Raw genomic sequence first — 14,584 nt, forward strand, 5'->3', positions numbered from 1 at the left:
GCAAGAGTCAACAGGAGGGAGTGACAGAGAAGGAGCGAGTAAGAGAGAGGACGTGGAACAAATGAAAAGACAAGTTTGTCTGCTCTCTGCAACAACTGTCTAGACACGTCGAGCGACATCCGCTCCAGCTCTTCTCTCTCTCTATCCCTCTCTCTCTCTCTCTCTCTCTCTCATGCCTCCAACAGATTTGTACAAGGCTTCCTGGCAGACTGTGGCATCCCCTCACATGTCTGGACACCGTGCTCACTTGGATTTCTTTTTTTTTTCAAGCTGTGGCATTTGAGAAGTATCCAAATTCTCCCTTCCCACCCTTTTTCCTCCCCCTTTCTCACTTTTACTTTTTGTGGAAAATGTATACAATTACACACATTTCACATGGATATCCATCCCTCATCCTTCATATGATGCCCCCCCCCTCCCCCTGCCTCTCAGACACACTCATAGCTCATCCATGTTGTGATCTAGACACTGACTCATGCACACACTTACATGCTCGCACACGGAGAGGAACAACCCTCTGGTGTGTGCACGCCACTTGCTGGTCAGACCGCAGCACTGCAGCTTGTTGATGAGGTTTTTATGCCCCAGTTCACTGCAATGAATTAAACTTGTAGTCCTTTGCAGGGAGATGTTGCCTGTTGGCCTGACACAGTTAGATGGCCCCATTCCCAGGCAGCCGGGGGCCCAGTCCCCTCAGCTCTTTTGCTCCGAGTGGCTGAGAGACAGAAGACAGAAGAGGGACATGAATAAAGGTCCTCAAGTCATTAAGCAGGGAATTATCTAATTAATCACTAAATGTTATTTTATATTAAAGAAAAAAAAATCTATTTTATGAAACTGAGGGTGAGTATTGTCATTATTATTTTTAATAAACTATTACAAACCATTTTAAAACACACCAGAAAATGAAGAATCATTCATTGCTTTAGTTTATGCTCTAAAAAACATCTTAACAACAACCTGTGGATTTGCATTTTAACATTATTTACTGTGAGAGCAATTACACTTGTAAAACACATTGTATGGTAAATTGATAATTATTGTTTCTTCTAAGAGGTAAATATTTCCTTGCATCTTCACATGAACATGCTCTGGTTTGGCTTTTGCAGCTGTGCAACATCTAACCTCAAGACTCCTCACACACTCCTTTGACTTTTCAACACAGCTGCACATGAATCATTTCAATAACAACAGCCATGGGGTAAAAAACAAGCCCTGGTTTCTAACTCATGGCTTTACTTCAGTGATTCAGTGTGGGTTTGCTTCACAGAATATGATCGAGCAGCAAACCGAGGCTCTGTTGTGGTGCAGTAAAGGAAATGGGAGTTACCGACACGATGCAGCAAAGGCTCCCCCACCAAACACCAAACACACGTCTCACTCTCAGTCTCACTTTTAGTAACATCAAAGATTCATATCGACAGAGACTGATTATGCACACAATTCAAGTCACTTGTCTCCATATAAGATAGACAATTTTATTTTTTGCTTCTAGTTACTTACAGCAGAACAGACATTATTATAGGAAAACAGTAAAAGTCATCATTTATCAGACTCACACAAACACTCAACGGTCCTGTTGTCATCACCTACTTCTGTTTTCCCACAAAAAAAAGCAACAAAAGAGCAAAAATATACATATTAAAGCTTGTGGTACTGTGTCCCCCCCTCTATAGAGACCTGCAAGACAACACCATGGTTACAGTAATTCCAAACAGTGTGTGTATTATGAAGAGTAGACAAATTGGAACACACAAAAGTAAACTCATGTGTGTCTAAAGACTATGATGTCTAACGTGTACACAGACAGAACACTGCCGATGTTGAACAATGCTTGTTTATGAGTGTGTGCACATCCAGGAGTGCAAACACAACAGTCGTAATCAAGTATACTGTGGTGGTCAGAGCAGAATATATACACACAGTGGACACAAATCCATATGACAAAAGCATAAACTACTGAAATAAATACAATTCATTTAGTGTTTTTATTCAGTATCACTATCGCACACGACCGGTGTCTTATTTAAACTGAGATACAGTATGTGTTGATATTTAATAATCAGTAGACTTGAATGTGTTCTAATACATACCCCAAATTATTTATTACTGCTATATAGCTTTCAAGTAGAGGTAGACTTTATTTTAGTGATCAACATCAGTCAATTATTATTTAATAAATCGCTTATTACTCATTTATGTAAGTTTACAAATGTTTGCTCGAAAAAAAACTTGACAAATGCTGCACATCGGAAACATATTTCAGTCCACGGGAAGCTCTGATTTCTAAAGATCTGCTTTAGGCATAAAGAAATCCAGAGTACTACAGTACAGTGATGATTGAACGCATCACTGTTTTTGCCACCTGAGTTTTTGTACGCTGTGATGTAAGAAAGCTGCACTTGCAACAACGCTTCTGTCAAACTGCTTGTGACGTGCAGTGAAACCATAACATAGCGCCCGCGTTAAAGTTTGGCAGTGCTCGACTCCACCTCGTACTCTCGTGCACACAATGTGAGTGACGCAGACGCGACTCAACGACAGAGATGTCCCTGCTTCATCAGCACAAACGTCCCGTTCTCTCTAATGACATACAATACATGTCTTGGTTGAACGCATTTAAATACATTATTAAAATCTACATTAAATCTACATGTTCAGACAGTGTTTTGTGTCCAAACAGAGAGGACAGGGACAACTGCTGCTGCTGCACCTCCTCCAACAGTCCCCTCAAGACAACATGGTTCCCACATCAGGCGAACAGTCAGGACACAAAGTCAGTCCTTTTTGCGTATGCGTTTCAAACTGCTGCTCTTCAAATCCTGCTTTTCAGGCTTGACCTTAATACATAAAGCCCCCCCCTAAACCCTGTAACCTTTTAATACTGGGGGTAGCAGAGGACCTGCGCATAGAACATGTGCTGATCCTCTTATATAGATCAATATGCACAGAGCTGGCACAAGGAATGTCAACAAATATTAAGTACTATTAATTCAGTTAGGTTTGGCCCACGTTTCAAACAGGATTACAGGGGATTCTGTCATCTGTCATCATATCAAAACTTTAAAAACACAGTATTTCATTTGTAAAAGGCCACACTAAAAACATACATTAAAAAGGAAACTCTCATGCCTGCATTAGTACACTCCTTTTCTGAACACACCCTCTCTGCTCTTTTATCAGTAAGTTATTAAATATAACTCGTTACAATATCTATGTGAAACCTGTGTGCATGTGTTGTGCGCTAAGGCTTCCTCATTTCGTCTAAAGATGCTCATGGAATCTTTGTGGCAAGATCCACCATGGGAACCTTTTCTGTGGGGGATGTGGGCGCAGCTCCGATGTTGACTGGCACGCTGTTGGTCACTGGAGGCACAGGAGAGTGGGTAGGTTTTCCCGCACTGGTGGCAAAACCCTGAGCAATATCATCAAAGGTTCTTCCTTTGGTCTCAGGTACTCGCAGGTAGGTGAAGATGAAGAAAAAGATGAGGAAGATCATGAAGATGATAAAGACGTAAGGACCACACAGCTCCTGAGAGAAGAGAGGCGAGAAGATTGTTACGAGTTAAGCTCAAAACACCTCTTCATGAAACTTATTCAGGTGCAGCAAATGTATCCGTACCTCCAGTTTGCGGAACGTTAGCCCCACAAGGAAGTTGGCAGTCCAGTTTGACAAACCAGAGACAGCCATGGCCGCAGGTCGCGGCCCCTGGGAGAAAAGCTCGGCCACAATGAACCAGGGAATGGGACCTGGACCCATCTCAAAACTGGCAACAAAGCCAAACACAGCCACGATAGCCATGTAGCTTAGAGACGGATAAGTCGCCTGTTCGGAGAGATAAACATTAATATGTTTCAAAATCATGTCAATTCATTAAACAGTGAGGACAACACCGGTGACAGGACATGAGCAGCAGCAGACACTTACCCCTAATGCCAGTGAGAGTGTCATGAACAGTGCTGAAATGGCCATTCCAGCCAATCCAATCAGGTGTAGTGTCCTTCGCCCCGCCCTCTCAACCAGGAAGAGCTGGACCAGAAAAAGGGGATCGGTTTAAAATTCACAAAAATATATACACGTTAAAAAGGCACCATATTGTTGAAGCACAAACCAGGAGTCAGATACGTACAGAGACAACGGTAAACACAGTATTGACGACTCCAGCTCCAATAGTAGCGTAGATGGGTTGACTCACACCAGCACTTTCAAATATGCCTGTAGAGTAATAAAAGACCTGCGAGAAGAGGAAGAGGGACGGTTACTTCTGATGTCAGTAAATAAAATGACAGAAAAACAAGAGTTAAAAATGCTTGCACACAATCTCCAACTGATTATTGCAGCCCTTGATATTAGAGAAATGTGGACGAGAAAGTGGTAGAAGAGGAGTGAGCAGTGTTGTTGCAGTAAAAAAGTACAAATACTGTGTTACTGTACTTAAGTACAAAATTCACATATGTAGTTTACTTTGTTATTTACATTTCTAGCAACTTTTACTCCACTACATTTCCTCTAACTATCATTGTTACTCATTACTACCAAATAAAATCAGAAAAAGAAGAGTCGGTATTATGGTCTGTATTTATATAGAGCTTTTCTAGTCTTGTTGAGCTGCTTTACACTACAGTTTTTGCCATTCACCCACTTTTACTCTAGTAATATTATAAAAAGTGACTTCAACTTCTACCAAAGTCATTTTATGGTAAGATACTAAGTGAGTGAGCAAGTGAGTGTCAGGGTGTGATCGATGTTGCAGCCTCTTGCCGCAGGCTGCAGGAGCTTTAGTGTGATTGTCAGGTCAGACATAACATTTAGTCGCCCTAATTACAAAACCTCATCAACAAAACACCTTTTAAATGCCACTGTCTTCCCCTGACTCTCAGAGGCTGAAATTATTCTACTCCATCTAACACGATCACGACTGCTTATTAATTAGCTACTGTTTGCAGTGCGTTCTGCTGACAAAGCTCTCCCTGTAAGCCACGAACACACAGGGGAACTAAACAAGACAAGCACCATAATCCCACGCTGCTTCAGTCATTTCATCTCGGTCTTCCATTATTATTTTGACTGAGAGACCCCTAGTGGCAGAAATGGTACACTGCATTGAAACGTCCTCCCCTTGTTTCATGTTGATAGATCTAATAAAACGTCTACTCACCGCGTTGATTCCAGACAGCTGCTGAGACAACTGCAGGACAATGGCGATGATGATAGGTTGACGGTACAATGGGGAGCGGAAGAGTTCCAGGATAGTCACTTTCTTTTCCATGGACATCTTCATCCCTTCCTCCCTCATCTCTTGCATGTCCTCTTCCACATCTTCAGTGCCACGCAGGCGCACCAGTGCTACAGTGACAAGAAAAGGATGTGATGAGAAGAACTTATATACCGTTACTATGAAAATACAATGTCAAGTAATGAGTTGGCTGCAAGGGTCTTAAGACGACATGCTTTTTAATATTTAATAGTACTTCTACAGGACATGTTTCAATCCACAGATCATTAAAAACACAAGAATCATTCTAAACTCAATCTCATTCAATCCTGATGTTGTTATGTTGTGACTGACCTTTTCTTGCCTCCTCTTCTTGTTTGAGTACGATGAGCAGGTAGCGGGGGCTTTCAGGGCAGAAGGGCAACATGATGGTCTGCAGCACAGCGGGCAGCGTGGTCAGAGCCAACAGCAGAGGCCACAACTCAGCAGAGCCCAGCAGAGACTCCAGACCAAAGATCTGACATAAACAGACAGGAGGGGAAACATTTGTATCAGGGCGATATGAAAGGTGATTTATTTATTTATATGACTTAAAGTGAGCACAAAGAGTGAGTCATACAATCAATCAAGTTAAACAGCTGTGTTTAAGTGTGCTTAAGTATTGCATGTCTATGGCAAAGACATGGAATAGAAAGTGAGAAAAAAGAATTAAAAATATTTGGGTATAATAAGTTTTTACCAACTGATTGGTTAAAATCAACTTTATATTTGCTGAATATCTTTTTGTATGTATGGCTATGGACAACCCACGGACAAGTGGGTGGATATTGGGCTTGTAACCGGAGGGTCACTGATTTAACTCCCTGTACCTGCTCCTGCATTCAGTCTGTGTGTTGGTGTAGTGTCAATTTTAGGAATGTTTATTGGCAGAAATTCAATATACCACCCAACTGTATAATCACAAAAAAATAAAAACCTTTTGTGTTGTAATACGTCTTTCCCATGTATTTTAGGCCATGCTTTGTGGACACTGCCATTTGAATAGAAATTTTTTTACTACAGTCCAAATGGACAAACCTGGCAGAGCATGTGTGTTAGCTTTTGTTTCAGTGTTAGTTTAATACACACTGAGAAGATTGTGTGTGAAGGCCAAGATAGATCAGAAAGGGAGTATTGAATGGAGAAGTCCTCTGTTTTTTACAATCTGCAGTCTGATAATAATATTGCAACATGATGAATTGCAGAAGTGGCAACAGTATCGGAAAGTACCCTAATTATTTACAATGTGAATAAAGCACTATTGGAGATCAAGATAAAATGTTGCCCCTTTTTTGTCCAAAACCACCAACATTGAACGGTTCATACCTGTGCCACCAAGATGCCAATAACTACACCCAGCTGGTGCAGAGTGCCAAAAGCCCCCCGGACAGTGGTAGGAGTGATCTCACCCACATACATGGGTGTCAGTCCTGTGCACAAACCGCAAAACACGCCGATGACAAAGCGGCCGATAATGACCATCTCAAAAGATCGACTCAAGGCTGACAGTCCCATCAGAACGCCACCAATAACAGCCAGGATGTTAGACAGCAACATGGATTTACGCCTGATGAAGAGAGGAAGACATCGTTACAGAGAATAAAGGGGGGGAAAAGGTGGAGATTGTGCAGATTCTGTTCAAATACCAGTCTGAAACCTCATATATTACATAATAAAAAAGACAAACTCTTCATATTTGATGTTTGACATATTGGCCATGGTTTTCCACTTCCATTCACATATCAATAAACTCTTTTGTCTCGTAAAACCCATTTGCTGTGTTTGAAGGGTTTGTTCTCACCTGCCAAATCTGTTGACCATGGCTCCAACACAGAAGGACCCAATCATGCCTCCTACACTGAAGATAGCCACAGAGAAACTAAACACCATGGTGTTGGTTCCTTGGCTGAATGGTTCGTCGTAGCGCTCGACTGACACATTATGAAAAAAGTTGCGCAGTTTCTGTCAAACCACAGGAAAAGAATGGCAAGGTTAGAAAGACCATTTGTCTTTCATTGTTTCTGATCATAACAGTTCAGATTATTTGACATATCCACGCTTTTGTATTGGACAATACAATAATCTAGATCTAATCGAAGCTAATCTTAAACAAAAGTAGGCCAAATGTCCATCGGGAGACATTCAGACTAACGAAAACACACATACACATACTGTACCTGCTCTGGTGCATTGATGACCCCAGTGTTGTAGCCAAACTGCAGCGAGCCAATGACTGCTGTTGCAACACAGTAGATAAGGTACAAGGTCACCTTCTTTGGCTGTTGAGGGAGGAAAAAGGGACAAATTAACACGGACAAGTTAAGACTGACTAAAACAATGAGTAGGTGCTGCTCATGCACAACGCTCCCCTCAGTCTGTGTGTGGTGAACATGGCCTGTTCCTGGCTCTACAAAGCTCTTGTTGTTTATAGTAACAATCATAATACACACAATGAGCCTTTCTGCATCTTCTCTCCTACCCCATTTTCTGCTCGCTGCATTAGAGACGGCAGCCTCACAGCAGCAGTGCTGTCAAAGCTGGGTATTAGAGCACTGTACCGCTGCATTTGTCAGCTATAAACACATCCTGAGAGAATAAGACTGAATCCTATTGTGTTGCACAGTGTTGTTTTCCTGCTGGTTTCAGAATTAAAGTGGGTTTAGCTCACAAGCTAATACACCTGACATTAATCCCTTACATGGCAGGGGAGAGAAATCTGCACTTTGTAAAAGTATCAGACGAAGCAGAAATGAAAGGAGTAATTGGTTTGAGTACCAAAAAAATGGACATCCCCAATGTCAGTTTCAGACTGAGTAGGAACTTAGTGAAGAGCTACATCTCACTTAAATGTGTTATAATGTCTAAACTTTACAGGAATGATTACAAAGGTTATTTCATTCCAGAGTCTCATGGCATCAGGCTAATGTCCAAACAGGCTCCTTAATGAGAGGAAATCCATTTTAATCCACCTCCTTTCAAAATCTGCTTCGGTTTCAACATTCACACATTCCACCAGCAAAAGACCACATAGTTTCATATCAGGTTCGATGCAAAAGGCAACAAACGTGCACAAAGGCGGACACGGTGAGCTGTGTGCCGAGATTTTACCGTACATGATATCACTATCTGCAGAGATAAAACAAATGAAAACGCTATTGTAACGAGTGAGCTAAAAGAAACTGTTTTAAAAACAACCTAAAAAGAAACTGTCTGTTCCTAATCTGCACAACAACCTCCCTTTTTTTATATATATATATCTAATGAGTTTCAACAGAGAACTTCAGGTTCCTTGGTTGATTGTGTCAGCCTCACTTAAGTTACCACAACCCTCAATTTGAGGAAAACATGACACAGCTCACAGGAGGAGAAAAAAGATGAACAGACCATCTTGAACGGAGAGGAAATGCTGCATATGTGATAAAACGGATATGTGACATGTAAGGAGAAAAAAAACAAACGCAGAGAGAGAGGAAACACGTATAACAATACACAAAAGGCTGATTTTACATCCGTAAAAACATATTCGAGTCATATTTTACTCTGTCCCAAGATCACCTCATATCACCTAATAAGGCAATAAAGGAAGTAACAGTCAGAGGCGTGTGTGTGTGTGTGTGTGTGTGTATAATACTCATATGAGATGCATCTGCAGGGACATGCTGGTGTTGAGTAATTCTGCAGAGTAAATTCATCCTCTAGTTACAACAGTGTTATAATCAGGGAGTGGATATTAAGGCACCAAGCTGAGATGCATGTAACTGCATTAGCACACATTCCTCTCAGTGTTTGTTTGCTTGTTATGTGTTTGTGAATGAGTGACTTGTGAATTTAGCAGCTGAGCTTATAAGGTTTGCAGTTCAATATTTTTTCCAAACTCTAAAAAGTAGGACTCTTGTGTCTGTTCACGGTGATTATGTCATATGTTTTGAAATCTTCGCGACAGTTACTAAATGGAGCTTGTACTCCTGTTTCCAAGAGCATGAGGTAACTTTGAAGGTCAGTTACTGCAGCATTACTGTCTCGATTTGGAAACTTCCCGTTTTATGAATGATTTTACGAGTAGTTCACACAAGTAGATGTTGCATTTCAACAGTGTCAAGATTTCACTATTTCATCATCACTCCCACTATTTGGACAAAGGATGCCTGACTGACGCCTGCCGCCTCTTTGACGTCCAACGTCCACATTCATGTCGTATTGCGGTCTCCCATCTCTTTGTGTGTGTCTGTTGTCATAATCCCCTTTCCACATGTACCGCTTCACTCGAGTACATCTGAAATATGTTAAGTATTATGCTTAATATTTAAAACAAAGATTAATTAGCTTCATGTTTGCAGTGCATGCTAATAGTTACGTGACAGTGGTTTAGTTGTTACATGAACACAGTTGAATGTTAAGTAACAATCTTTTGTAAAAACTTTGTGTTTCAAAACACAAACCACATGGAAAGTTAGCACAGACCCCACATGGTTAAGCTTCTTTTTTTTTTTAACATGACTTACTTAGTGTAGATGCTGCTCCAAAATTTAGCACCAGATTTTTACTCATTCATGCATCAAAAGGTTTGACGTGTCCAGGACATCTATGTTGGTATATAGCTTTTTTTCCTCTTTGAAAATAAATAAAGATGAGCTGCATTTGATCTGTACGTGGTGTACAAGTAGGGCGGGATTCGGGAATTGTATTTAACGTTTTCGACCCATCCACCCTTTCTCCAGACCTTTGTCAGTCACTAACTCCTATAGCTATAGCAACCAAATTCACCCATTTGAGGACATCTGTGCTTGTTGACGACATTTTGATTTTCTGTGCAGGATGGATCACAACAATTCTTTGTATTTAATTTGTCAACCATCACTTATCTCTCTCTCTCTCCAGCTTGTATATTACTCTTCTGCTTTATCTCCTCCCAATACAGAAAAAAAACCAGGGAAAAAAACTAAAACACTCAAGTTCCAACTTGTCACTCCACAGCTTTCCTCTTTAGTCATACCCTGAAATGTTCATATCACATGCCCAGGTAGTGGCTCTTGCCAGAGAGGAAAAACCCATTAACCCTCAGAGAGAACAACACATTTCATCGTGAGACACTGGTAATAACAGCATATATAAGATAAATGAAATACACAAACAGGAGAGATGACATAAATCTACAAAAACAACGCAGCAACAGTATGAGCAGAAAGTCACAGAGAGTAGAGGAAACAAACACCAGCACACAGTTATATTCACCTTCTCGTCTTCTATCCGCTCCATCTTTGATGTTGGTTTGATTTCAGAGGAAGCCTTTATCACAAACTAAGAACTTTCACCTCACAGAGGTGCAGCACAAAACCTGAAAACAAATTTGTATCAATTTTACTCCAGTATGTGTGTAAAGAAAGATACATATACACATATGAAACCTTCTCCTGTAAAGTCTACACACCTAATGGACTTTTCTGTACTCCAGAATGAGCATGAAGCCCTGCCTCCGCTCTCCCTCCTCCTCTGCTCTTTCTAATCTCTAATTGTGAAATCAATGATGTAACTCCCTCTCTTGAAATTAAATGACTGCCTGTCACTTATGTGTCGCTTATTTTGTTTCGTCTGTATAGAGACTACAATCACCAGCACCAGGGTGAATGAACTCTACATACTATAATCCAAAAGGAGGCACAGGTGATAGCTGCTGCTGTCATCTAATCACGTCAACTTTAGTCATAAATAATGTGACACTGACACAGAGTTAAGCAGCTAAAATTAAGTGACACAAGTATTACAAGTATGTAAATGAAAGATAAACATTTCTTTACCGGAATATGACGAGAGTCTTTAATTTATCCAGTACACAGTCCAGTCCAGACGAAAAGTTCACTCCTCTTCTTGTAATATGGTGTTTTAGGGTCAGTTTGTTTGTATTTGCGGCATTTGTTAAGTCAGTGACAGCTTTCGTTTCCTCCGGAGGAATAGTTGAGTCTTTATAGAAGGAGCGACAGGTTTTTACTCACTTCAACCGATTCGTCAAGCGTGCGTAAATGCGTGAATTGCTCATAACAGACAGTCACGTCGGGCTGACTCGCCCGGTGTCGTAATGACGGTAAGAGCGGCGCAGATGCGTTTCCGCTCGGATGGAGAAAAGAGACGGACGTGCTCGCGCCAGCGTACGCGTGGAGGAAAGGAGGGGGACGACAAGTGAAAGGAGTCTCTGTAATGTCTGTATCACTGGCTACTACTCTCCGCTACTACAGCCGCTACTGCGTTTGCCGCTGCTGCGTTTTGCCGCGGCTGGCCCCGTCGGCTGCCGCCGGGGGCGCGAGAACAAAAGGCTATGTTCGTGGAGCTCAGATACAAAGCCTGGTCACGCAGAAATCATGAGACCAGCTCAGTGGGTGGAAAACAAACGGGGAGCCCTCTCTCTCTAATTCCTCATCAGCCATGTCTATAATCCGCAGAGTTCACATAAATCCCAGTCTGGAATTTGACACGTTTTCCAGATAAATTCAGTCCCAGGCCAATCCACTTGTTGAGCAGGGTGGATTCCTGCAGTTTTTTGCATTATCAGGTTTAAATGGAGGGATGTGAGTAAAATAAATAAATAATATACATACATTTGTGTATTGTAACATGTGCGCTTAAAGATAGACTGAGCAGTTCTGTCTCCACCACCACATAGACTTGACCAAAAAAATGTAATTAGAATTTTTCACACTTCATTAAAATGATTAACTAGCAAAGAAGAAGACTCATTATCTTGTCATACACACTGATTCTGTATAAAGCATTTTGGAATGCTGGGGGTTTCCACAGCAACCAAACCCATGAAGGATTTGACCTCTAAGGTCCCTGGTCAGAATTACAGAACCTCAGCTCATTATGTGCAGAACTTAATAGTGGATTAATGATAGTTTTGACTACAGGGCCATGTATAACCATGTGAGCTGTTCTCTGTTGGAAATTTGATAGAAAATAACCACTTTGTTTGAAAGTGATTGGTTCAGTTCAATTCCAGTATGTTTACAAATTTACTGGCGAAAAAAAGCAAATATAAGAGCACAACTGGTTGATTTATTGCATCCGAACTTAGTACAAAATGATTATTTACTGTACATTTCTGTTTAGAAGATCAATGGGACCTCCTTTGTTGCAGTTTTTAATTAACATCTTTCACAAGACTCTTTTTCAGGTTTTCGGGCGCTATCATTTATTATGAAGTATTTGTCACGACATTAGTCTAAAATGTAGACGTTCACTGTGCAGGAAAATGAGTAAGGTTGCAAACAGGAATATCTAAACATGTGTTTCCAAGTTAAACCTCACAGAACCATCAGAAGCCTTCTTTTAGACAGGGCCACTCACATTATGGGATGGTGCTAATGAATGCTTTCGCAGTGAATATTTGAGTAAACCACTCAAATGGTCCCTGTGTGAGGCTCCTCCCCCTCTTTGTGCAAGAGACTTAGCTGGAATTACAAATATTTAATTCAATCTTGAAATAACCAACCACACAAGAAAACAGGAAGTGACAAAGAAACAGGATGTGCAGATGTTCAGGTGCCTTGCAACAACAGACTTTAGAAACTACACTTTGTCCCATAGTCCCATCTGTAACCCATGGGCTGTTGCCAAGGTAACTCACCCTGCAGCATCTCTTCCAGTGACCTATGCTGTGTGAGCAAATTTAATTATAAGACATCTGCAAAAAGCAAATGAGGCTAAATGGTGGAGGGTGGTTGCAGGAGAGAGATACAGAGCTTAACCTGAGTCCATCAGTGTGAAAATGCAACTTCTATGCACTAAACATAACAAATTACCATTTTTTTTTTAAAATATATTAAAATCAATCAAATCATAAAAACGGGCTAGACATCACAGGCAAATGTAAAAAGTTCACACAGACAGCAAATATTTCCCATTTTGTTACTAAAAGGTGCTGTATGTAATACATGGTGTGTCATCAGAGGTTGTAGAAATGTTAAAGGGGAATTCCAGTATGTTTACAAATGTGGGTGTGTACGAGAATAGTATACTTACAAAAAGTTTCATATTTGGTCCAGTAGACCACCTCGGGCGGCAGCCGCAACAGGCAGCAATGGCTGCAGTAAACTCTCGGGTCTCACGAGACTGCATGAGATCATGGTAGAGCTGAGAGTGGTTGCAGGAATAAGAAGCTGGAAACGTGAGAGTTAGAGATGCAGGAGAGAGGAGTTTGTCTTGGAGTAAGGACTTTGAGTGACACTACTGTTCCGGAAGTGTTGCCAGACTCTTACAATAACAATCCGAGACATTTATTGGCAAAGACAAGAACTTCTTATGGATATTACTCACGATTGCCCCGTAAGATTACATTGCATTATGTAAACACCCACATATATAAACATAGGGACCAGGTCAAAAAATACCGGAATTCCCTATAAATTCAAATACTGACTTTACTTAAAACAATGATGCAGCCATCTAATTACAAAAAAAAATTGAAACTCTGTTTATGTTTTGATCTGTTGTACCACCCACTAACACTTCAACTCTTGGGATGTCCACAAAGAGCAGCTAGCTGCTAGCTGCTAGAGAGACAAATGCTTAAAAAGCCCATGTAACTGTGTGTAATTGTGTTGTAGTTTTTTTTTTTTAGTTTGAGAAACTTTTATGTTTTAATGCACAAATGATGCAAGGACATTTAAATGTGCATCAATTCCCAGACTTAGTTTTAAGGTACAGTGTAAAAAATGTATTGTTGAAGTTGCATGTTGCAGCTGAATATGCCTCACACTCACCAATTCAAGACTGGAAAAATCCTGCTATATGTAGCCAATAGTTAGCATCGATCCTCAAAAGATGTTTAGTTTCTCCATTGTGTTCTGTTGTACAAACACAGTGGTGGTCCTAAATGGTTGCCTCTGTAGAGCTGATCCTCCTCATATAAATATACAAGGCTCATTCTGGGGTAATGAACAGCAACATGGACTGAAAAAAATGAAACATTAAGTGTACAGTAATTGTAAAGAATAAGAATGAAGTGCAAATGAAAGATGAGCAGATTGCCGTTTAAACCTCATCAGGGTATAAACACAAAAGCTTATAAAAAACAGTGTAAGTTACGGTAGTAAAGCAGTCCCAAAAGTCTGTTTGGAAAGAACTATATTTGCAAAAGGTATAAATGGAAACACCTTTGGCAAAGCCAACAAGTAGAGCCAGTTCCGACTGTAGCTTTGTTTGCTCGCAGAGATTAATGAGAGAAGGCTAACATCCTCCAGCATGAATTATCTCCCACTGAAAATAACCTGCGAAGAAGCCAAAATGTTAACGTTAATAGTTATACTTTGATCTTTTCTACAAATCAATGAAAATAA

At 40.7% G+C, this 14,584-nt stretch overlaps 1 protein-coding gene across 1 annotated transcript; it reads right to left on the bottom strand.

Moving 5' to 3' along the window:
- Nucleotides 1-1,443: 1,443 nt before the first annotated feature.
- Nucleotides 1,444-10,696, bottom strand: slc2a3b (solute carrier family 2 member 3b). Its single transcript, XM_044034233.1, has 10 exons — nt 10,488-10,696; nt 7,433-7,534; nt 7,057-7,217; nt 6,582-6,822; nt 5,571-5,733; nt 5,160-5,347; nt 4,131-4,235; nt 3,929-4,030; nt 3,623-3,826; nt 1,444-3,532 (listed from the first exon to the last, which is right to left on the bottom strand). Exons 1-10 carry the CDS (start codon nt 10,509-10,511, stop codon nt 3,275-3,277), a joined length of 1,548 nt encoding a protein of 515 aa, XP_043890168.1. The 5' UTR covers nt 10,512-10,696; the 3' UTR covers nt 1,444-3,274.
- Between the last annotated feature and the right edge of the window lie 3,888 nt (nt 10,697-14,584).

This window comes from Solea senegalensis, linkage group LG9, assembly GCF_019176455.1.
Source record: "Solea senegalensis isolate Sse05_10M linkage group LG9, IFAPA_SoseM_1, whole genome shotgun sequence".
NCBI lineage: Eukaryota > Metazoa > Chordata > Actinopteri > Pleuronectiformes > Soleidae > Solea > Solea senegalensis.

What these genes read in the sequence shown, in the direction of transcription:
- slc2a3b (XM_044034233.1), bottom strand. Translation starts at nt 10,511, where the DNA reads ATGGAGCGGATAGAAGACGAGAAG. An exon ending in AGCGGATAGAAGACGAGAAG is followed by an intron (nt 7,535 to 10,487) that starts GTGAATATAACT and finishes CTCCCTCAACAG; the next exon opens with CCAAAGAAGGTGACCTTGTA. An exon ending in TAACGTTCCGCAAACTGGAG is followed by an intron (nt 3,533 to 3,622) that starts GTACGGATACAT and finishes CTCTTCTCTCAG; the next exon opens with GAGCTGTGTGGTCCTTACGT.